General features: G+C 36.6%; 1 protein-coding gene across 1 annotated transcript; it reads left to right on the top strand.

The window, feature by feature from the left end:
- The first annotated feature begins 774 nt into the window (after window positions 1-774).
- LOC103402072 (uncharacterized) lies at window positions 775-20,898 on the top strand. Its single transcript, XM_029091557.2, has 36 exons — window positions 775-1,262; window positions 1,379-1,463; window positions 1,616-3,828; window positions 4,409-4,523; window positions 4,707-5,567; window positions 6,102-6,387; window positions 6,467-6,846; window positions 7,003-7,129; window positions 7,211-7,335; window positions 7,974-8,638; window positions 8,762-8,876; window positions 9,024-9,140; window positions 9,894-9,988; window positions 10,700-10,857; window positions 11,567-11,622; window positions 11,719-11,932; window positions 12,485-12,904; window positions 12,998-13,275; window positions 13,444-13,529; window positions 13,620-13,706; window positions 13,806-14,067; window positions 14,210-14,620; window positions 14,730-14,826; window positions 15,245-15,564; window positions 16,525-16,641; window positions 16,799-16,966; window positions 17,172-17,294; window positions 17,386-17,475; window positions 17,596-17,702; window positions 17,894-18,042; window positions 18,406-18,488; window positions 18,579-18,674; window positions 18,754-18,876; window positions 19,529-19,612; window positions 19,902-20,045; window positions 20,527-20,898. Exons 1-36 carry the CDS (start codon window positions 982-984, stop codon window positions 20,854-20,856), a joined length of 9,468 nt encoding a protein of 3,155 aa, XP_028947390.1. The 5' UTR covers window positions 775-981; the 3' UTR covers window positions 20,857-20,898.
- The last annotated feature ends 2,810 nt before the right edge of the window (window positions 20,899-23,708 follow it).

The raw sequence follows: 23,708 nt of genomic DNA, 5'->3' as shown, positions 1-23,708 counted from the left end.
TGATCTTGCATTGTTGAAAAAAAATCTTGTTATGAGTCACCTTCAACAAATGTCGAGTTCCCACATAATCCTTCCCAAAAGCACAAACGACAAAATGACAAACTCATATTTCAACAACAATTGTCGCTTTAAAATTCGAGTTGTGCAGTTTGTCATAACTGCTTAAAAAAGCTCTCTTCCTGATCATGAGAGAGTGACCACAACCTCAACCATAAAGGCACTCCTTTATGTATAAAGATAAAACTTGCATTCTCCTCTTGGGGATGAGCTCATTTCCCACTTGCAAATCACGTGTATTCACACTAAATTTTGTACAATCGTAACTCTCAATTTCTTAATCTTCATTTGAAGATCATTTGATGTATTGGACGACTAAACGATTTCCTATTCGAGTGATTTTTTTTGTAAGGATTATCTTCAAATGAAGATTACGAGATTTAAAGTTCCGATTATAAAGATTTTACGAGTGGATGAATAAGATAAACGCTTTAGTATATTGATGCATGAAAGTTGATTGGCGGGACAAGGCCTTCATGACATGGATGGTGAAGAAATTTGGAGACTGGTTAAGGTGAATTGAAGTACTTAATACAATCACTTATTGACAATCAGAGAAATTGTTACTTTATTCAAAATAAAAAAATCAAATCAAATCAAATCGAAGAGAACAAATGCTTGTTTATTCTTTTATTCTATAAAACAAACAAAATAAATCATGAGCTTTAGATTGATTAAAAAAAAACTTAAGTATCTGAAGAATCCCCAAAAGGCAAAAGCCCAACCGACTATAAGAAAGCAGCTGTCCGATTTTAGTTTCCCGCCGATACGCTCGCACCCTTCGTCTACAATCTTCACTTCACCTTATCGCTCCAATACTTTTCCGTTTGTTTCTCGAGAAAATTCCCAACGGAAAATTCCGATTTCTCTAAACAGAAAAACAACGATTACCCCAATCTCCCACCGTTAGATAACCCAATCACAATGTTCCCGAGCACCGCAGCGCGACGGAGACTGGCTTCTGTGCTGCGGCCATGGCTCCGGGAGGAGCCCGACCTCGATCTCAAATTAGGGGTTATCAATTCCCACGCGGTCGCCAGGAACCTCCGGTTCGACACTGGGGCTCTCAACGAGCTCTTCGACGAATCGGCCGAGTTTTCCTTCTCAGAGGTCACTGTCGAACACTTGAGCGTTCGGTTCTCGAACTGGCTCGTCCCTGCCTTCTCAATCGAATTTCATGGCGTCAATGTGGAACTAGCAGCTCGGTAAGTCACTGCTTCTGCTTTTTCTGTGTTCAATTTTCCTCTTTGTTTAATTTCTTTGCATTATTTGGTTTTTGCAAGCTTGATTTTTTATTTATTTTTGGGTTTTTCTTTGATAGGGAGGAGAAAAATTTAAAGCGAAAACCGAGGGAGGAATATGCAGAAGATGTGAAGAAGAAGAAGCTTTCGGAGATAGATCCCGAGGTAGGCATTGTTGTTGCTAAATGCTAATGTTGAATTTCAAGTTTTTCGTTTGTTAATGTTCTCTCTTTTAGTTGGGTGAAAAGTACTTGTTTTGCTTACTTGATTGGTGATTCCCAAATGTCAAACCCCGGGAGTTTTTGCTTGATTTTCAGGGTAGTGCTTTACATGGTGTTTTTGAAAAGCTTGTGGCCACTTCTACTCCAACAAAAAGTTTTAAAGACACCCTTTGGAATCTCTTACTGAAACACTGTCAGCTTCGAGTGCACGATATCAATGTACAAGTTAAGGTTCCCATCTTAAATGATTCACTTGTTTGTGTGTTCGACGTAAGAGATATCAATGCAGATCCTCAGTATCTTGATCACAGGTGTCTTCTTCGAGGTCTATTTGGTGCACTCTTTCTACCTTTGAAAGAGAGCTCTTTTGTTATAGCAGGCAGTAGTTTTGAGGTGGGGTTCAAGAGAGAAAATCAGCTCAAAAACGTGTTGTTATTGACTGATTTGTGCACTTGCATTAGATTAAATAATTTTCAGCTCGTGGATGTAAATCTTCAATTTCCAGAATTACATTGTACATTTTCTCCGGATGACATTTATTGGTATTCAGCATTGGGTAAATTGTCATCCCAAGAATCTCGATCTGCTAGAAATGGTGTCCAACTATGGAAACTAGCTGCAAGAAGTATGGACAACTTGACTTCAGGTTCTAGGTGGTCGTTGCAAAAATTAGTTGGTCTTGTTTGTTTATGGCTACGTTATGCTAATGCTTACGAGCAGTTATTGTTAGCAATTGGATATTCTGATGATCACTCATTGAAGAGATCAGCTACTAGAATTTCTCAGGACAAGATGTTTTTGGCTTCTGTAAAGAACCAATGCAAGGTGATTTTTGATATAGAGAAACAGTTGCCGGCTGAAGCCATTGTACAGGCATGGAGAATCGCCCGTCATAGAGCAGCATCAAATGCTCAATCTACCAAAGATAGTTTAAAAAAATCCTCCATGATTACTCACTTCAACTTCCCTCTCAAGATCCTTCTGGTACTAGCCTGTACCTGGAGAGTTCTGTGCAAGATATTCCACTTTATCATACACTTGTTAACTTTTAGGAAAGTATTGGACAAAGAGCCAGACAATGCAAATTTGGATATTGTTTCTGGAGGTCTGTGTAAAGATTTTTGCTTCATCGTGATCTTTGGAAATGTTCTAATCACTATTTCTCATATAAATGAAGTTCAAATCTCAGTAAATAAACAATTAGAATCACATATTGGAATCTCTTGTTCAGATTTCCTATCATTTCGTCTTTCAGTTGATTCGCTGTTCTTAAAATATGTAGAAGACATGTGTGAACAGGCTGTACTTATATCATGTGGGCAGTTGAAGGTTAGATCCTCATCTCTTTCGAAAGCTTCTGTTAGAGAAATCATTTCAAATGTGGAAGAACATTGGAAGGAGAGAAATGATGATTTCAAGAATATTTTGTGGGGTGAGCCAGCACAAACTTTTCCCCTTTCAGAAACTTACGAAACTGCTTATGCTGATCATGCGGAAGGTGCTTGTGCCTCATTTTTGAAAACATTTCTTGGAGACATGTGGTTGAACTGGAAAAGATCCAGCAAAAAATTTGAAAAAAGTGAGATTCGGTACTTTGAAAACCCATTCCTTCTCTGTGAAATTAAAAACTGGACATATCCAGACCTCAAAAACTCGGAGTCTGGGTTTTCGAAGTTGTTTTTGACCATGGGAAAGTTGAATCTAGTTTTGGGATGTCCCTCCATACTATCAGTATCTCTGCTCTTAAAGCAAATGCAACATGCTCTATGCTGGACGGAGGACAATGGTCAGTCAGGGGTTCTGCCACATTCTCCAAGAGCTAGTAATGATAGCATTTGCACGCACTATGCTAATAGATTGGAAATGGCATTGCTTAAGACGCTTCCAGAGAAACATGTTCAACTAGGTATATTTGCAGCTGGTCCTCACATCCGTATGTCATTGGGAAAGAGTTTTGATGGTGGCAGCAAAGACATAAATCATCAAGTGAGTCAGGAGGATTTTCACCTTGCATTTGATGTGCACAGCATAGAGGCTGCAGTATGGCCAACCTCACAATTTGATCTGGCATCATTTGTTGCACCCTTAGGAGCTGATGATGTAGAAACAAAGTGCCTCAGGTTGGAGAAGCCTCTTGGAGTTGATAAATTTAAATCAGATAATGGAAAGTATCAATCTCAGGGGTCAGTTTCTCTTGGTTTTTATTTACACGTTGATGGTTTAGATGCTTACCTGATCGACTCAGCAGGAAAAAAACAAAGTGACATTTTAGTTCTGAAGCCAATGACCGTGTGGATGTCATCCTTAAGGTAGGATTTTCTTGCTATGTTTCACTCTATATCTGTTCTCCTGGAGGTTTGATAGCTTAATCTCATGTGCTTTTTTCTCCAATATTTCAGAGAGGTTAAAACGATGGTTGCCTTATAGAAATTTTCAACTTAGTTTTCATTCGATCTATGTTTTCTAAACCCTTCACCCTTCACAGAGAGAGTAAATTCCTATGGTCTTCGTGAACTTCATTTAGGCTTAATATTTTGCTCATTGTTTTTTAAGTGTATTCTTGTCACATTCTTTATTAGGATGACTTCATATTTTCAAGTGCATTGAGAATTTTATTGACTGAGTAAATCTTCATTTGAGTCTGTCCTCTTTTAGTATTCTTTTCACGTTTCCAATTTTTTTGGGAAATGAAAATGCTTTTTTTCTTCTTCTCCTTGTTCCTTTTCTTAGCATGTGATTCTAAAGATCATAAGAAATGAGATGCAAAACAGAACCTTCTCTTCCCCCCATTTACTCCCACCCTTCAAACCCAGAACAGAATACAAGTGCATTGCATATTGACAAAATTATCTGTCTCGTCCTGATAGTAAGAATTATTTTATTGTGCAGGGAGTATGCTCATTCATTTAGCACAAATTTTGTTGCTCTCTCAGCAGCTTTCTATGGGACAGCTGAAGGATTCACTATTTTGTCATATACAGATGAGATTTATGTTTTCCTTCAGGTGATTGTGTTTGTCTTCTGCCTATCCAAAATCAATAACTTTTGTTTCGTTTTTTAGGCATGATGTTATTGTTTATTAATACTTTTAATAAATCATTATGATACAGTTTACCCCTGTTGGTGATCTTAATGCATGGCAATTTGATTTGATACCATTTTTGACTGAGAATATTCTCTCTGACAGGTGCTTGCCAATTTATCTTCTGCAATGTCATATTCATTTAGCAGATTTGCAGCTCTAAGTTACTCGCCTTTCAAGTTTGCAATACAAGAATTTGCTTTTCCTGAATCTGAGAATGTGGAGACAACTGTACATGGAGCTCCCTTCAATTATAGCAGTTTCCTAGTTTCATTTAATGGGTCCTTCAAACTCAAGTCTATCGATATCATTCTTCACAAGTCAAGGATCAGTGGTAATCTGAAGAGTTGTATAGGAACCTCTGATGTTTCAAGTAGCAAAAAGTTAGCTGATCATGACTTGCCTGACTGTGGCATTTGGATATCAATTCACCAAACAACTGCTGATATATCTTCAACAGAAGGAAAAGGGAAAATTATTTCTTATTTATCAGAAATCCAGTCAATAATTTTTAGATATAAGAATCAAAAAGGAGAAAGTATGGATCATTCTGCACGTGGTGATCTACTGCAATCTCTTGATTGCTTATATGAACTCTCACTTTCTAGTTGTGTATTTCATTTATTGCTGCCTCTCTCTCAGAATAACCCATCTTCAGGTGGTGTTAGCAATGCACTTGGTACCTCAACTTCTGTTGGTGAAATAGTGCACGTGGAAAATCTTCCATTCACCACTGATTCTGAAAGCCCAAATGGTCAGAACTGTATCTTTCTTCAGGAGACAGAATTTGCTTCAAATATTCCACCACCTGATGCAAGTCATTGGTTACTGATAAATGTAACATTGGGTTATATTTATATGGGAAGGTACTCGACAAAGAATGTTATGAATGGATATCAATTACACAAGTTTGTGTCTTCAGTTTATGTTGGTGGTGAATTTCAGACAATCTGTTGCGGAATTCAGGTGATAATTTATTTTCATTTTGTGTGAATTAGAGAGGGATCAATGGTCTTCGTTATACATTTTAGGTTTAAGAATCTTTAATTACAATTTACTTTTTAACTTTGAAGTAAGTTTCAGTTAAGTCCTTGGATGTCTAATTAAAGCAATCAATTTCTCTAATTTTCCAGTAATGGCAATCAGGTAAATAACATTAGAATTGAAATGATGAAGTTTGTTTCCAGTTGTTAATTGAATTATATTGTCATCATTAAAAATGTGAAAGCAACAACATCAGATTATTGTTGGGGACTTTTTTTTGGGTCCCAATACAGATAAAAGCAATTTTGTTCTTGACGGTCTTTGATAAAAGCAATTGTGCTATTTTAATTTTTTTTTTCACGTCTGCATAGCTAGAGATCTTAGAACTTTGTATTGTAATGGTGATCTTTTCTTTGTGGTGGTTATAGATGGTACATATTTACATGCCTTCCATGCATTCAGTTTCTCAATTTAAGTAAGCTTTTCATGTAAGTAACTCATGATGCTACTGGGCAGGGTGGTTTTCTGTTCCTTGAAATAAAAGCTTTGGCTACCTTCATCAACTGTTTTGCTTCATATCGTCTTTGTTTCGCAAATCTTGTATCTGGTTTACGATTGTCTGATGAACACATTGAAGAAGCTGCAGTTTCTGTGGATATGACCAGACAAAATAATCATTGTATCGACGAATATATGCAAGAGGCTCACTGTACATCTCCACATGCCAAGAACACACAAATGGAAGCTTTCATCTTAAATCTATCTCAGTTTTCTTGTGCTCTTGTGATTGAAGATGAAAATGGTATATGCGCTGTTCACCACTGTGTGTCAGATGCACACTTACTACGTATGTAATTTACAAAATGGTTTTATGTTTGCAGGTGGTATGCAGGAAATTGTTCTTGAGGTTGATGTCCAGTTTAAGTTTCAACTGGAAAACATGAGAAGAAAACTTATATTTGATCTTTCTCGCTTGTCAATACTTTCTAGGGTCTTTCAAGAAATTGTGGAAAATGAAATCCAAATTTCTCAATTTTCTGTTAATGATGCATGTTCTTCAAGAGATCCTGGTCCAGAGGATGAGTATTCTGTACCTAATTCCCTGCCTGAGACCTTCCGTCTAAGTCATATCGTGAAGCATGCAGGTGCTCTCATGTCAGTTGAGATGCCTTTAAGTTATCCTTTGTGCTTGAATGAGGTTTGGGTTGGAAGTGGATCTATTTCAGGTTTCGATATCACAATATCCCTATCTCAAATACAGGTGAGCAAGTCTATACTACTCTGGCTCTTTCTACACGTTTTGAACAAGAGGTTCATGCTACTGTTTCTTTGTTTAGTATTGTTAAACTTGTGATTACCATTAATGTATTATTTCCAGGTCATGTGCCACTGGGTCTAATCTGCTTTATTTCATTAGGTGCTTTTGTCTATGATGTCATCCTTCTCTGAGGTAACCAAAAAAGAGATGGTTGGTGAATCGGATAGAAGGCACATGTCCAGTGGCGAGGAATTCAAAAACAGTATGGAGACATTGGTTCCGAACGGTATACATCTTCCCCAAATTTATAAGTCCTCTTGCTTGCAGATTTGAAGGCACTTGATCTAACAAATATTCTGTTCTATAGGTGCAATAGTGGCAATTCAAGATGTCCATCAGCACATGTATTTTACCGTTGAGGGGGAGGAGAATAAGTACAGTGTGGCGGGTGCAGTTCATTATTCTCTTGTTGGGGAAAGGGCTCTTTTCAGGGTATGGTACATTTGGTACTACACGGTTCTAGTGGCTAGACCAAAGATTCAAGATGAATACTAGTGTTCCAAATATAAGAAAATGGGTATTTAAATAAATAGTTCTAAGTAGCTTTCTGAGTAGTGATATCATTTTGAAGCTGTTTGTTATTAAAATATTTTGTTTTAAATACTGATATCAAATCACACAAATATTTGGTTGTTCCCGTAAAATAGCACTTTGAGGGGCTAACTTGATATCAAATCACATTTTCGGTTGTTCTCTTAAAATGGTACTTTGAGGAGATAACCTGATAATTTATGTGCATTGACTATCAGAATGGATGTTCTGCTGCATGGCTTTTTGGCCTTTATTTGATTTGAATATTTTGGTTCTTTGTTTGAGTTATGTTGTCAAGATACTCTAATATATACTTTCAGAGGTTGAGGTAGCCATTGTGCTATGTTGGAACAAACAAACCATGTGAATATGAACAACAGAAAATGTATAAGCCTGATAAAGCCATTAAGCTATTGTGTTATGTTTCAGTAATTATGACTTTATTTCGTTTTGTAATCAGTCTGTATGACTCTTTGGTTGTATTAATTGATTTCTCTTCTTACCTTCATTGTGTGCCGTCTCTACGGAAACTCATGTAGGTCAAGTATCAAAATCAAGGGAGATGGAAGTCATCAGTTTCATGGTTCTCCTTGATATCATTGTACGCTAAGAATGGCACAGGGGAGCCATTGCGCTTGAATTACCGTCCAGGATCTGGTTTTGTTGACTTATCTCGCGCTAATGATAATAGGTGGGCACTTTGGAGAGCACTTTCTTGTGAGCCTGAAAATACTGATGGTGACATTGACTGGGAGCCCAACAATCAATTGGTTCAAAAGACATTTTACCTCTTGAACAAGAAGAATGACTCTGCTGTTGCTTTCGTAGATGGGATTCCAGAGTTTGTTCCGAAGCCTGGAAATCCATTCAAGTTGAAAGTGTTCCATAATGTTTCTGTAGCTTGTGACGTAAAGATGGATGGTTACCTTGGGGAGGCATCTGTAACTGGTCCGCAACATGATGCACTCAGGGATGACGGAAAAACTTCTGCAAGAAGTGGAAAGCTTCCTTGCATTGATATTACCTTTGACAATATTTCTTTGACCGTTTTCCATGAACTTGTAGATACAAAAAACATGTTTCCTCTCCTTCGTGGTTGCATTGACAGAACCAAACTTACTGTCCAAATTCTCCCTTCTAAAACCAGGGTGATAAGCACGTCAACTGCACTTCTAGATTACTTTGATGCACAAAGAAACTTATGGTGAGTTTTTATTCTGAATAAAGTTGAACAGATTCTATTAATTTCTAATGGTTGCTTTTACTCTGAAATACATTTTCCTTTGGTTATGTTTCGATACATGTCTCTATTCTTATGTAAATGCAGGAGAGAGCTTCTCCACCCAGTTGAAATATGCATCTTCTATCGTTCTAGCGTCCAGCTTCAGGGATCTGAAGCTGTTTCACGAGTACCTGTTCATATTCACTGCAGAACTAAAGAGGTTAGGTTCTAGTTTTTTGAATGATCTTGTGATATTATCATTTAAGGACCCATCAAATGTAATTAAAACCAGATGAGAAGAAGAAAGCACTCTTTTTCTCATATATATCCTCTATCTTAACGAAGTTTTGTTATTTCCTATTCACAGTTGAATGTATCCCTATCCGAGCTTTCAATGGACATACTTCTCTTTGTAATCGGGAAATTACATTTAGCTGGTCCTTATTCAGTGAAAAGTACTAAGATTTGGGCCAATTGCTGCAAGGTTTGCTACCCTGTTAAGTAATCAATCTATGAAGCATCAAATATTGTACTTACATGGAAAATATTGTGTATGTAGCAAATATTCTCTTGACGTCAATATATTTCCCAGGGATTTTGATATCACAACCTTAATTAACCATGAATCTTTGCATGCATATGCAACCATGCATAGCCAAGTTTCTTTGCCTATCATTTGTCTTGTGAGAGTGAAATTCTAGTTTATCAATATGTTAAAGTAGCCTGTATATTCATTTGTCTAATATTTTTACTACATTCCATGAATTTCCACCTGCCTTTATGGCTGTACCACCAATGAGTTCTAGTGGACCCCAATGGATACTCTTCTGGTGAATTGCTATTAAAGCTCTTCTGCTTTTGTGGATAATCGATCAACCTTATTGTTCATGAGTTTATATAAAATTCTAATTACTAGTGATAAGAAATAGGGTGGGACTGAAATGAATTTAAATATTGATATTGTATTCTCCTACTCAGTATATATAATTTTAGATGTCTAAATAAATCTTTGTTTTACAATTTTTTTTCCGGAACTAGACTTCATAAGTTCATGCAACCTTTGGGGGGGCACCTTTTGAAAACTTATTAATGGAATATGTGCTGCTATTGGTGCCTGGTGCCACATCTAGCTGGTCCTTTATATGTATTTTTGGTTTACATTTCATAGTATAATGTTACCCCCCCCCCCCCAAAAAAAAAATTTGTGGCTTTTATAATAAATTCTCTACAATGACAGGTGGTGAACCAGTCAGGATTGAACCTTCTATGTCACTTCTTTGACAAGCAAAGTGTAACAGTTTCCAAAAGGCAGTCTGCATCCATTATTTTAAGGTAGCTCATCGTAATACTGAATTTTACAAATCCACATTGTCAAGACAGGGTCAGATGAAATATCTTAACATAACTTTCCATTTTTCGTAATAAAAGTGTACCTTGTTTTGAGCTCTACACGTTATGATGGTATATGTGAAACTTGGCAGTTATGTTAATTAATGTTGCTTTAGCATTCTTAAGGCATGTGAAACTGAACATGCGAATCCTTTTGAACTTGTGAAGTTTGCTTTCAGTATGCTAGACATCAATGTTAAGTTTGCCCTGAAGTCTTGAATGGAGGCAAAGTCAAGTAATAGGCATGCATGCTAAGTAGGTTATCATATGAGCTTGATTACCTTTTAATTAGCACTAAGAAACCGTGTACTTAGGAATTGATTTGAATTGACTCAAGAAATCATTTATTTGACTAGGATATTTCATGGGTTAAGAAATTTTGAACTTTTTCGTTCTGCATTTTCAGAGTAACAGGTTCATTTATCAAAACTTCTATCTCTAGTTGGTAAGTCTTAAAGTTAGCATTGTAGGATCTTTATATGTATTCTCTCTCTTGGTTGGCGGGGAAGGGTTCTATGTGTTTTGGGTTGACGTTATTGAACTGGTTTTCATGCTTTCTCATGCATTTGCTTGAATTTTCTTCAATTTTTATTAATCAAGTTTGCTTTTCTTGTCAAAACGAAAAATGACTGCTCTTAATTATTGCTTAAACAGAAGGTGCTCTGATTTGGAAAACAAACCTTCAGAAATTGCGTCAGTTGCATCAATCCAACTCACTGATCCTAGTAGATCTTTTATGACTAAATCAATTGAGGTCTCTCTTTTAGATGCTCGAGTACTTGCTTCGAGAACACGCATAACATCACTTCAGGGTATGCTCTATTTTCTCTAATAAGTATTGTGACTTTTCCCCTGTTCTTTGAATACAAAGAGCTTTGATTATTATAATCAGCCTATGGGCACAAGTACAACCTCATTCTTTCTGTTTTCTTAGTAAAAGGAATCAAAAATCAAATTCTCTTTTTTCTTTCACTTGTCCAAATGGTTATAGAGTTGGATCCTAAAGTCGAATGAATTGTAAAGGTGGAATTATTCATAGTGGATTGAGGGTGAAGTCAAGTATGCTTTCAAAGTGATCGAAATGTAGGAATGTGAATTTTAAAACAGACAGTTATTTGTCAATGTCATACATGTAGTTGACAAAAAAAAAATGTCATACATGTAGGATATTGATATGCACTCTTGTGCATGCTTTTATTTGACCTGTATGCATTGTATACAGAAATTAGTATGGCTAAGTTTTTAATAGCCAATTCAGCCGAGAAGTACTTTAATAGGCGATTCAGCCGAGAAGTTAGCCAAGGTCAAACTAACTGAACGAGCTAGGAGCATAACTGACCTCCTTTTACTTCTGTTCCAACTAACTAATTTTTCAATGCTACTTTGCTAGTTTCTTTTTTAAATTCAAGTAAGTGTTGAAAAGGATAGAAACAGTTCAATTGAACCGAATAACAAATTATTCAGTTTTAAAGGTCGTCGAGTTTGGATTAATATTTCCATTTTTTTTTTGTTCTTTGACAGATTCAAGAACTTACCCTGGGCCATTTGTTGTTGTTGATGTTTCAAGGAAGTCCGAGGTATTAATATCCATTGCTCTGTTCTGTATATACATAATAGAGGTGCTCTACCATTCAGATTACTTTCATTGTTATTAATTTTCTGTTTGTTTGTAGGATGGGTTGTCAATTGTTATTTCTCCTCTGACAAGAATACATAATGAAACCGGACTGCCTATAAAGCTACGATTTCGACGAGCTCAGCAGAAGGAAGATGAGTTTGCTTCTGAGGTGCTAAATGCGGGTGATACAGTTGATGACTCCATGGCCATGTTTGATGGTATAAATCTGTCTGGTGGAGAAAAAAAGGCACTGATGTCTTTAGCTGTTGGTATGCGTTCTCAACACCATTTTTTTCAATTAAATCATAATCTCAATTTCTATTGACTTCAGTCCATGCGTAATATATCTCTTAACGTGATCAATCAGTTCGGACAACTCATTATTTGTGCATCACTTTAAGGTCATAGGTAGTGTTTTTTTACTGTATGCATCTGTATTGATTTTCATCTCATCTATGGGCATTTGCACAATTCTGTCTACTGTATATATCCTGTAAAGCCTCCCACTAAACTCAGGAAAGTAAAGGATAACCCTGGTAATCGGAATGTGAATTTATCTGGAAACTTAGGCATCTGCGAGGGTGATCACAGCGTTGTTCTGTTATTGCTGTAGAGACGTGTCAAGCCTGATGTCAAGAGAGAGATTTAGTCTGTTTCTAGTTGTTAAAAGTATATATAGACATGTTCACCTACCAAGGGCATAACAATGTTGTCTTGCTTATAAAGAAAAACTAGGACATGCTATCCTTTGTTTCATTTTTCTCATTATCCTGTTTGCTGTTTGCTTATCTTCTGAAACCTTAATGGTGACTGTTATGCAGGTGACTTCTTGTTGTCTTTTAGACCTGAAATTTCAGATGGGTTAATGAATTCCAAGAATCCACTCATAGTGGAATGGTCAGATGATCTTAAAGGTGGAAAGGCAGTCCGTCTCTCTGGAATTTTTGATAGATTAGGTTACAGAGTGCGGAATGCTTTGTTTACTGAATCGGTGAAATGTTCCTTCAGCACTGCATATTGTATCCTTAAATCTGACGGAGCCAGTATTTCCAACATGCATTTTCTAGTTCAGAGTATTGGGAGAAGTGTTCCTGTTGTAGAACCTAATAGGTCTACGGATGGTCTTGAAAATAGCAAATTACCAGTTGCACTGCAAGAGCAAAAGGATATTTATCTTCTTCCTACTGTACGTGTATCCAATTTGTTGCACACCGAGATACATGTTTTCTTAAGTGAATCAGGTAAGCAAAAGGAGTCTGCTAGTATCATCATCAGTTTTGTTTTTGTTTTTTTTATTTGACAGCTTCTAAGTCAAATTGTTTGTCCCATTGCAGATCGATGTTCCACTACTGGGTCTGACAACAACAGAAATCAGTCAACTGTGTCATGTGGTTCGATGGTTGAATTTTATGCGAATCCATCCATAATTTACTTTACCGTTACTTTGACTGCTTATAATACAAGCTGCAAACCAGTGAACAGTAGTGATTGGGTAAAAAAGTTGCTGAAGCAGAAGAGTGATGTCCCTTGTTTAGACATTGATCTGGAATTTGGTGGGGGAAAACATTTTGCTTCCTTAAGATTGTCTCGAGGGAACAGGGGCACGCTAGAGGTTAGTTCTGCTACGGCTTCCAGTTTCTACCATATTCTTCATGTATATCTAGAGTCTAGACAAAAGATGCATAAAGCACATTTTGGATTTTTTTCAAGTTTTGCCAACACATGGCTAATTATTTTAGTTCTATATCTTGTTGGATTTAGTCTCTTTATCCATTTGCAGGCTGCTATTTTCACGTCATATTCCCTGAGAAATGATACAGAGTTTACCCTTTATTTCTTTGCCCCTAATAAGAAGCCTCTTTCTAGGTATTCCTTCTGTCCATTAATATTGAAAAGTATTAAGCACCGCGCCTACTGCCATATCTTGCCTATTTGATAGCCATAAACTATGTACAGGGATGAAGTTGAGAACTATGGTTCTGGCATTCCTCCAGAGGTGGGATTATATTTGCCTCCAAAGTCAATTGGATCATGGTTTTTACGGTGAGAAAAATTATCCTAGGAATTTTTCTTTAGTTGCATGATTTTTACAGGTCTTCATGTTATTGACCCACGGGCATCATATATACCCTCTGTTTCCAGACCCAACAAAGTGTCTCTCAAATTTCTGGAAGATAATGCATCAGAGACACTGATCGACTTGGATGCTTTATCGGGCCTTGCGGAAGTAAGCTTGGAAATGGAGGACGGATCTGGAGTCAAATATATTACAAAGCTTGGGGTTTCCACGGGACCACCTTTGAGTAAAGTGGTTGTTCCATCACAAATAGTAACGATGGTCCCAAGACATGTTGTAGTTAATGAATCAGAAGAAAGTATCCAAGTTCGTCAATGTTATTTACAGGTTTGCTCTCAATGTTATATTTTGGAGGTTCCTTTTCGTTTATTTTAACACATCTTTATTTATTGATTTGTTTTTTATTCTTGCATTTTAGTGTTTATTTTTTTCATTGTGTTCTGACGTTCTTCATTTCTAATTGGAAAAGGATGACTCAGTAGCCATGATCCTCATAAGCAGTAAGGAGAGGGCAGCTCTCCAGCTTCGGGATGGATTGAGCAAGAAGAGAGAATTCGGTTTATTTGAGCATATTATGAGGAAGCACAGAAAAGTTAATGAAGATTCACTAATATATCTCCAGTTTCGGTTGCATGAGTCTGAATTAGGTTGGTCAGGGCCAATATGCATTGCTTCTCTGGGAAGATTTTTCCTCAAATTCAAAAAGCCTTGTATGGACCAAGTGACAGCAGTAGAAAGCAATGTAACAGAATTTGCTGCTGTTCATGTTGTGGAAGAGGGTTCTTCTCTTGTGTTACGCTTCCATAAACCTCCAAACGTCAGTCTACCATATCGAATAGAGAATCGCTTGTGTGATGTATCTGTAACTTACTACCAGAAGGTTCTGCTGTGCTACTTTTCTTTATTTCTCAACTGCTGATTTTTTAGATACGGATTGTGACCATGACTTGTGCGCTAATTTGCACTTTCTGTTACTTGACTTTTTTCAGGATTCATTGGAGCCGGAGATTCTTGGATCTGAAAGTGGTACAGATTATGTCTGGGATGATTCGACTCTCCCTCATAAGTTGGTTGTCAGAATCAATGGTATCCCTTGATCTCTTATTTTGCTGTATAAGTACTTCGAAGTAAATTCCTTCGATTAAAGTAATAATTTTATTCTAAAAATAAATAAAAATAATAATAATAACTTTGATTGGTAGTTTATGTCAACATGGAGATGATAAAGCTTGCAACTTACTTATTAGCACATCTTTGTTACAGTAAAGAGTCCAAAGATCTATCTTCTCATTCATTTCAAGATCTCACATGTTTCTTATATGCTTTGGGTGCTGAATTATGGCATGGAAGTAAGGTTTTTAATAAATCAACACCCATGTGCAATGTGTGCGCAATACTGATAGTACCATTGTAGGGTATCCATAATATATGATCATTTTTCGTCCCTGTCAAGGTTATTGGTAGTTGAATGAGTAGCTTAATGGGCTACTGATTTTTCTTGTAGATAGTCTTCTGCTACGTGAAATTAACTTGGATAAGGTGAGGGCATGGAAGCCTTTCTACAAACCAAGGCAACATAGTGGGTTGGCATCTCATTTACCATTGGGCAAGAGATCTGGAGGCCAGGGAATTGATTTTGGTGAGTTAAATGCCAGGGAGATGGTGAAGGTGGGGTATGAAGTATATGCAGACGGTCCAACTAGAGTTTTAAGATTTTGTGAGATTTCCAGGAGCCACAAGGGCGATAAACCATTTCATTCATGTCAGAAAATTCAACTAAGAGTTCCTCAATTTACAATCCACCTACTTGAACAGGAAAAAAAGGTAAGTGAAAGAGTTATCTTGAACACTTAGGTCACCATACTGTTATCCTGCTTTGTTTTTTGTTATTTTATGCAACCTCCTGCCCAGATCCTTTTATTTTGTCTGCATTTGCACTAAGTTTGGAGAGTTGCTAATTCTCTTTATCACAGGATATTAGATCTCAGGGGTAGGATTCCTGAAGGTTATAGTTTTTATTCGTTGCAGTTGTGTTATAATGAAAATCTGTATTTTGTAATGGGATTCAGACCTCCGTTGTTGTTTGTTGCTCCGTTCATGGTTGGGCTCAACCATTCAACATATAATTTTAATATTTAAATTTCTATTTCACTTGAAACATAAGCTTCTGTGACTGACTTTGTGCTTCAGTTCTTAGTTCTTGTACTTGAACCCATTAACCATTGAAAAATTTAAACCTCACTTACACCTGGAGGAAAAAAAATTGAATGCCTTGATATTGATTTCTTGTGCATGTATGTGTCTAGAGGCTAGGATGCAGTAAGTGTGATTTTATTATTTTTATTTTACTTGACAATGTTCAAATTGCTTTTATTATTAAGAATTTACTTCAATCATGAGCTTTCATATGAATGACAGTGAATAGCCATTGTTTATGAAAATTATTTTTATTTTATTTGACAATTTTCAAGTTGCCTGGGGTCTTGCCGTTTGAGTTTACATCATCGTTTTACGGAGAGGGTATTTATTAATGCTGGCATGGTGTCAGATTTCTATACAATGTTATTCTACTAGGTCGTAACCAGTGCACAAGGCTCCCGTTTTACGCAGGGTCTGGGAGAGGTGAATGTCGGCTAGCCTTACCCCCATTTATGGAGAGGCTGCTCCCAAGTCTCGAACCTGAGACCTACCGCTCATGGGCGAAGGCACTTGCCATCGCACCAAGTGCGACCTCTATACAATGTTATTCTACTGAATACTTTATTTTGTTATTTGATTCTGAAGGATGGAGATGAAACGGGACCTTCAGCTTATACACCAATCATAGCTGCAAGAATTGGGAATATTAACTTTGATTCTCTCTTTACTTATGAGCAAAAGTTCTGCCAGATCTGTGTACAGGTATTATTATTATATATATGCTTGTTGCCTTACTGAGAGTCAGTGAACTTTACATGTCAGTCGTCTTCTGTTCTTTTCTTGTCGAGGAGTGTCTTAGTACAATGCTTGTTCATTTTCTTTTAAATAGCCTTTTGGTGCATTCTTGAATTTGATGCAGTCACTTAATCTGGAGTACAAGTGGGTGGGAGCTCCTTTTGCGGCAATGCTTCGTAGACATGAGTTAGACTACAATGATTCAAATGACTGTGTACTCAAAATTGTTGTTGTCTTCCTTTCAACTAGCTCCAATGTCGTACAAGTTAAATACTCATCTATTGCTCTGCAGGTAAATCACCACTTAGACCTAATACTTTATGTTAATATGTTTTTCTCCCCTTCTTGTGCCTTTGTATATGTCTTTTCTTTCTTTCCTTTTGTGCTGTTTGCTTATATAAATGTTGGCTTGTGGCCTATAGATTTCATAGTATTGTGTCCACTACTGCATAGGCTGTTGCAGCTTTGAATTTACGACTTGGTCTTGTCTTCCACAGCCAATGGATTTAAATCTTGACGAGGAGACATTGATGAAACTCGTACCATTTTGGAGAACATCTCTTAGTGACTCGAAGAGTGGGCAATATTATTTTGACCATCTTGAGATCCACCCAATAAAGGTTAGATGCCTTTCATTATATTTCCCTATAAATTGTCTTAATTATACTTATAATTGGTCATCTGGGAACTGCGTTTGTATGCCCTTTTTAGATTTATGCAAACTTTCTTCCTGGGGACTCGTATTCAAGTTATAGCTCAGCTGAAGAGACTCTCAGGTCCTTACTGCACAGTGTAGTAAAGGTGACACAAGATGGACCCCTTCTTTTGTTGGACTTTCAATGCTTAGTTCACTCTTTATTTATTTATTTATTTTTTATACAGAATTTCACCATTTATTACCTTATTCTTGTAAATCATTAGGTCCCTGCAATAAAGAATAAGGTTGTAGAGCTCAACGGCGTTATGATCACTCATGCTTTGATAACGATGCGTGAATTAGTTATCAAATGTGCACAACATTATTCATGGTAAGCTTGTCATATAGACTGTCTTATTTGTGATTCTTGTATGTTCATTTCTTTGAGAGCAGCCTCTCCATAAATGGGGGTAAGGCTAGCCGACATTCACCTCTCCCAGACCCTGCGTAAAGCGGGAGCCTTGTGCACTGGGTACGACCTTTTTTGTATGTTCATTTCTGAGCACTTATTTGATTATCTAGGTATGGCATGAGGGCTGTCTATATTGCAAAAGGAAGTCCATTGCTTCCACCAGATTTTGTGTCGATTTTTGATGATCTGGCGTCATCCTCTCTTGATGTGTTTTTTGATCCTTCTCGTGGGTTAAAGAATCTCCCAGGTTTGACGTTAGGTATGCTTTTCATACTTTCTTTTTTTCATTCTTCCTCTTTTCCTTCTATTTAACTTTTCCTCATTTCATTGATAATATTTTTTTTTTACAAAAAACTAAAATTTTTCACAAGCAAAATGAAAGAAAAACTGTGGACAAGTACTCCTAAAAAATATACAAACCATGACAATAACCCAGCTTAGTAATTCCAAGTCGTTACCATCTTTTTTATCTTTTCTTTTCCCGTCTGTGTTATCTTGTAATTCCCTATTCATATGGTCAGATCTTTCAGATACCGATGTATGGTCCTGACTGTGAAGTGTCATTCTGTTTTATCTCTCTGACTTGAAATGTGTTTTTTGCTTCTTTGGCTGTATGTGTCAGGCACGTTCAAATTAATCAGTAAATGTATTGACGGCAAAGGGTTCTCGGGGACAAAACGCTATTTTGGTGATCTAGGAAAATCTGTAAGTGATGTTTACTTTTAGTTAAAAATATGTTTGTGAGTTTCGGGACATACCTAACCCATAACTATCAATTTTGTGGTGGCTTTGCAGTTGAGAACAGCTGGGACGAATGTACTCTTTGCTGCAGTCACAGAGATATCAGACTCTGTTTTGAAGGGTGCAGAAGCAAGTGGTTTTAACGGAGTGGTAGGATTATTCTTATAACATTACTAGCTGAATATGTACTGTTGGAACCTTTTACATTTTGACTGTCATGTATTTCAAGGTGACTGGCTTTCACCAAGGAATACTGAAATTGGCTATGGAGCCATCACTACTGGGGACTGCGTTGATGGAAGGTGGCCCAGATAGAAAGATTAAGCTTGACCGGAGTCCTGCGGCTGATGAGGTAATATGCTTTTCATGCTCTTCTGGTAAGACCGTAAGAGTTCTAACAGTATATTTGGGGCACCTTTGTATTTCATTAGAGTTGATAGTGGAAAATTTCTTGCGTGGCAAGCTTTCAGGCTGCATAGCTTCTGTGTTTTAGGGCACAAATTATGACTTGAGCTCACTAACGGACGCTAGGGTGGCAATGCCTATGGCTTAAGTACCTAGTTTGTCATTAAAAATGAGGTTAAGACACAAGCCCTATTTCAATAGAGAGAAGTAGAACAAGTTCAGTTGATTACAATAGAATCACTTTATCAAAATAATATTGTACCTCAAAGTTTGATCAGACTCAATCTGGTAAAGCAGTGAATGGAAAGCGTCCTCCGGTAATGGTAATGATTGATTGCTATTACTTAATGTAAATTGTAATTTAGTGAAATTGCACAAGACTATTCCTTCCCTTGCCCTTGTTTCCGCCTCTTAACAGTGTGGTCTGAAATTAGTAACTTAGTGAAATTGCACAAGACTATGACAAAATATACCACGAACCATTCTTAGAATGAAACATTGAGGCACGTCTTTATTGACTGAATGCCCATGTTGGGGAGTCTTTATTTGTTTGGTCCTTCGAAGATTACTCACTTGTTGATTTTTTTGGATTACTGCAGTTATATATTGAAGGATACTTACAAGCCATGTTGGACACTGTGTATCGACAGGAGTATCTGAGAGTCAGGGTCATTGACAATCAGGTAGTCTTAAAAGAAATTAGAAAGTCTGTCATAGATAAGACTCATTTCGTTTATGTTTTCATTCTTGATTGGAACTTATCGCTCTGGATAGTGACTGAGTTCATACGTTGTATGGAAGAGTTGCATGAAATCTTCATCTGTTAATGATGTCAGTCTGTACGCTTGAAGTCTAACAACAGAAAGCACGTCTAATGGGAAATCTTACATGAATTTTCTTAAATTTAGGCGATGTTTCATTGCCAGAAAATGTTCTGATTGAGATTCTAATAGTTTTTGTGTGTGTGTTTAGGTTTACCTCAAAAACCTACCCCCAAACAGTTCCCTCATAGAGGAGATTATGGATCGGGTGAAGGGGTTTCTTGTGAGCAAGGCATTGCTAAAAGGAGATCCTTCAGCAGCATCTCGCCCGCTGAGTCGTCTTCGAGGTGAAAATGTAAGTGGACCCCCCTTCCTCCACAACCTTTATTTCTTTGATATGATTTTTGCAATTAGTCAGAAAATAAGTGCTTTTGATATGAAACGTACTAACATTGTACTCACACCTTAACCATGTTGTCTTGTTTCTGTAACACAAATGGCTCATGATCCTTATAATTTTTCGACTTTTTATCGTTCCACATGCATTAACTTGAACTAGATAAGTTACATATCTCAGTATCCGGGGATTTAACAGAAGATGTTCCGAGTCTGTAAATTGCATTATTATTTCTTCCCACTTCGATTTTTTTAGTCCATGAAAGAACAATGTGGATATCCTGATATGAACTAAAACCGGTTTTGCTCGTTTCTGTTCTGCATTAGTTTTTCCTTGGCTGTCAATAGTTTTTTGGAAGATAAATATCATGCAGTAACTTCACTTTCTGCATTTCACCCATCAAGCATTACAAGTAACTAAAAGAGAAACTTTACAACAGGAATGGAGGCTCGGACCAACGGTGCTTACGTTGTGCGAGCACCTGTTCGTAAGCTTCGCCATCCGGTTGCTAAGGAAGCAAGCAAACAAGTTCATCTCCAACATCAAGTGGAAATCCGAAGACACCAATCCTAATGCAGTTGTCCCAGCAAGCCAACCACCCAAGTTTGTTGCCGGCCTCAAATGGGGCGTCGGCAAGTTTGTTCTGTCAGGGATTGTAGCATATGTAGACGGTCGGTTGTGTCGCTGTATCCCTAACCCTGTGGCTCGCCGCATCGTCAGCGGCTTTCTGTTGACTTTCCTTGACAACAGTAACAATAACAATCCATGAAAATATCCACGTGGGTTTAAATATAGTTTTTTTTTTACCGAATGGACCATTTATCCGATCTGGTCTTTGTTTTCTTTACGCATAGTTACTATTTTTTTCAAGTATAATCTAAATTAAAGTTGGTCAGAGTGAAACTGCCCTCGGATTATAATCCGAAACAACATTAAAGTTAGTCAGAGTGAAATGGCCCTCGGATTATAATCCGAAACAACCGAAGTCACCCATTGTTTTGTTTCTTTGAGTCGCTTTCGTGTTGCCCGCCATCGTAGGGACATCTTTGAGGAAGCTCCAAATCAACGTGCAGATATTTGTTTTGAGATGTGGATGAGATAGAAAATTAAAAGAGAAATGCTAAAGGTATTATTCCAAAAGTGGAACTCTCGATGGACTCTATAGATTATCTTAACACTTTATATTTTTGAATGCATTTTTATTCACCATCATTTAATGTGGTGTAGACTCACTACTTTATTTATCACCGTTACATGAGTTTGAATTTTGAGATTTGTGCATATCTACTACACGAATCTCGAAATTCAAACTTATATAATGGTGATAAATAAGATGGTGAGCATACATCACAATAAATGATGATGTGCAAAAATACTCCCTATATTTTTAGCATAATACTTTATAATATTGATACGATAATTAACGTTAAATTATAAAGTGACAAAGTACCAATGAAGAGAATCTCTTTTATTATTTCTTAAGTTAAAAAGGATAATGCAACCCTTTTACAAAACCCTATATTTACAATCACGATATACTCAACGCAATAATTAACTCTGCAATTATAGGGACAGATTTCTGCACATTCATTGTACTCCTGTAGCGTCAACACTTTTATTTTATTTTATTTTTTTTCTTGTGTTTAGATTGAAATTTCTTGATTTAGAACCTATAGGTTTTTTTTTTTTTAGATAACGTATTGTGAGTTAAGCTAGTTAATTCTGACAGTGTTGTTCATTATCTTAAACTTGAGTCCACATTTTCTTCTAGTAAATTAAAATAATTAAGGATTTTTTTTAATTTGTAAATAAATGTAAAAAATAAATGACAAAAAAGAAGGATAACGCTGTGGGGCCGGCCAACCTGATTAGAAATCAGTCGTCAGGTGTCTGACAAAATCAGCCGACATGGCTGATGGCTGATGGCTGATGGCTGCAGAAACAAACTCCGTGTTATTTTTACAACAAGAAACAGATAAAGGAAAATAAATTACTTTTAATAGTAATTAGGTCATATAACTTTCGCCCACATAATGTCAATTTATAGATAAAGGCCAAAACATAAACATCTTTCCTAAAATTCGTACTCATTTCCCAAACTTTAATCATTGACAATAATTGAAGTCTTAGATAATTGTTTTTCAGACTTCAAAAATCTTATTTATGTACTTTTTTTTTAGTAAAAAAATAGAGTTATTAGATTAAAGAGCCAACTAGATGATTCGGACTTCAAAAATCTTATTTATGTATTTTTTTTTGGTAAAAAAAAATTAAGTTATTAGATTAGAAAGTTAAAAAGATTCGAGCTCTCATCGTGGTTTAAAAGCAAAACACTCACCTTTACTAATGTGGAAAGTGCAGTTTTTTTTTAGACGTCGTCTTTTGACGTGACGGAAACAAAATGGTCTAATCTACTACCATCACTCCATCAGTGTTCAAAATTAATGAGATACCACTATTGCATCAATTCACTTTAAACAATAACACTCCACCTTTTGTAAAATAATGCAAAAAATGAAGAAAATAAAAACAATAAAGCAACTGAAATTACACCAAGCAATCACACAATCGTCGACCATTGGGTCAAATGTCCATGGCATTAAAAAAAGGGGTAAATTACAGTTTGACTTTCTGAATTATTAGTTCAGTTGAAACTGATATCCTAAATTATTTTTTTTAGTAAATTAACCCTCTGAATTATTTGAAATAAGCTAATTAACCCTTTGTCATTAGATTTAGTCCACAATTCTGTCAAATTCAAGGGAAAATTAGTCTTTTCATCATCAATTTTTATATGTCACTTATAACTACCAATAAATTATAACATGTGGGCACATAATAATGTATAATAATGTGTAATGACAATATGAAATGGTTTGTTATTCAAACGTTTGGTTTCTTTATGTTTCTTATTATGTTATAAGTATTTTAATTATTCCGTATCCACGTATCATTATTTTATTGGCAATTATAACTGACAAGTAAAAATTGTTGATAAAAAGATTAATTTGCCGTTGAATTTGACGTAATAGTAGATGAAATCTAATGACAAAGGGTTAATTGGCTTATTTTAAATAATTCAAGAGATTAATTTATCAAAAAAATAATTCAGAGTCATTTTCAACTATGATAATAATTTAGGGGATTAAACCGTAGTTTATCCTTTTAAAACAAAGGAAACCACAGGCAGCAAAGAACCTTGAAACCCGAAAAACCACTTCCTAGCTAGAACAAAACAACAAAACTGCACTAATACAGTAACTCCAAAAACCACCGATACCACTGTCCTATAAAACAAAGCCCCATAAGCCAGAAGCTAGAAGCCTTCAATTCCTACATCTTTCACAAAACCCTTTTTTTCTCTCCTCTCATGGCTTTCATGATTTCCAAGGCTCAACAGCAACAGCCATCAACTTTCGCAGAAGCTGCTTCTGGTAAGATCAAAGATGGCCATGAAGTTTCTCCTGAGTCACAGAGCTCCATCACAAGCCACGTCTACTTGAAATCACCCACTGCAGCTTCCTTGGACAGAGATGTTGTTCTCAGACGCATTCGCCACCATAAGCACGTGAGCAAGGTTAAAAGTGCTTTTCAAGCTTTCATGGGAAGCAGCAGGAGCTC

The sequence above is a fragment of the Malus domestica genome, chromosome 02, assembly GCF_042453785.1.
Source record: "Malus domestica chromosome 02, GDT2T_hap1".
Taxonomy (NCBI): Eukaryota; Viridiplantae; Streptophyta; class Magnoliopsida; order Rosales; family Rosaceae; genus Malus; species Malus domestica.
Note: the sequence above shows the minus strand (reverse complement) of the source record. Positions and strands in the feature narration are given on the sequence as shown.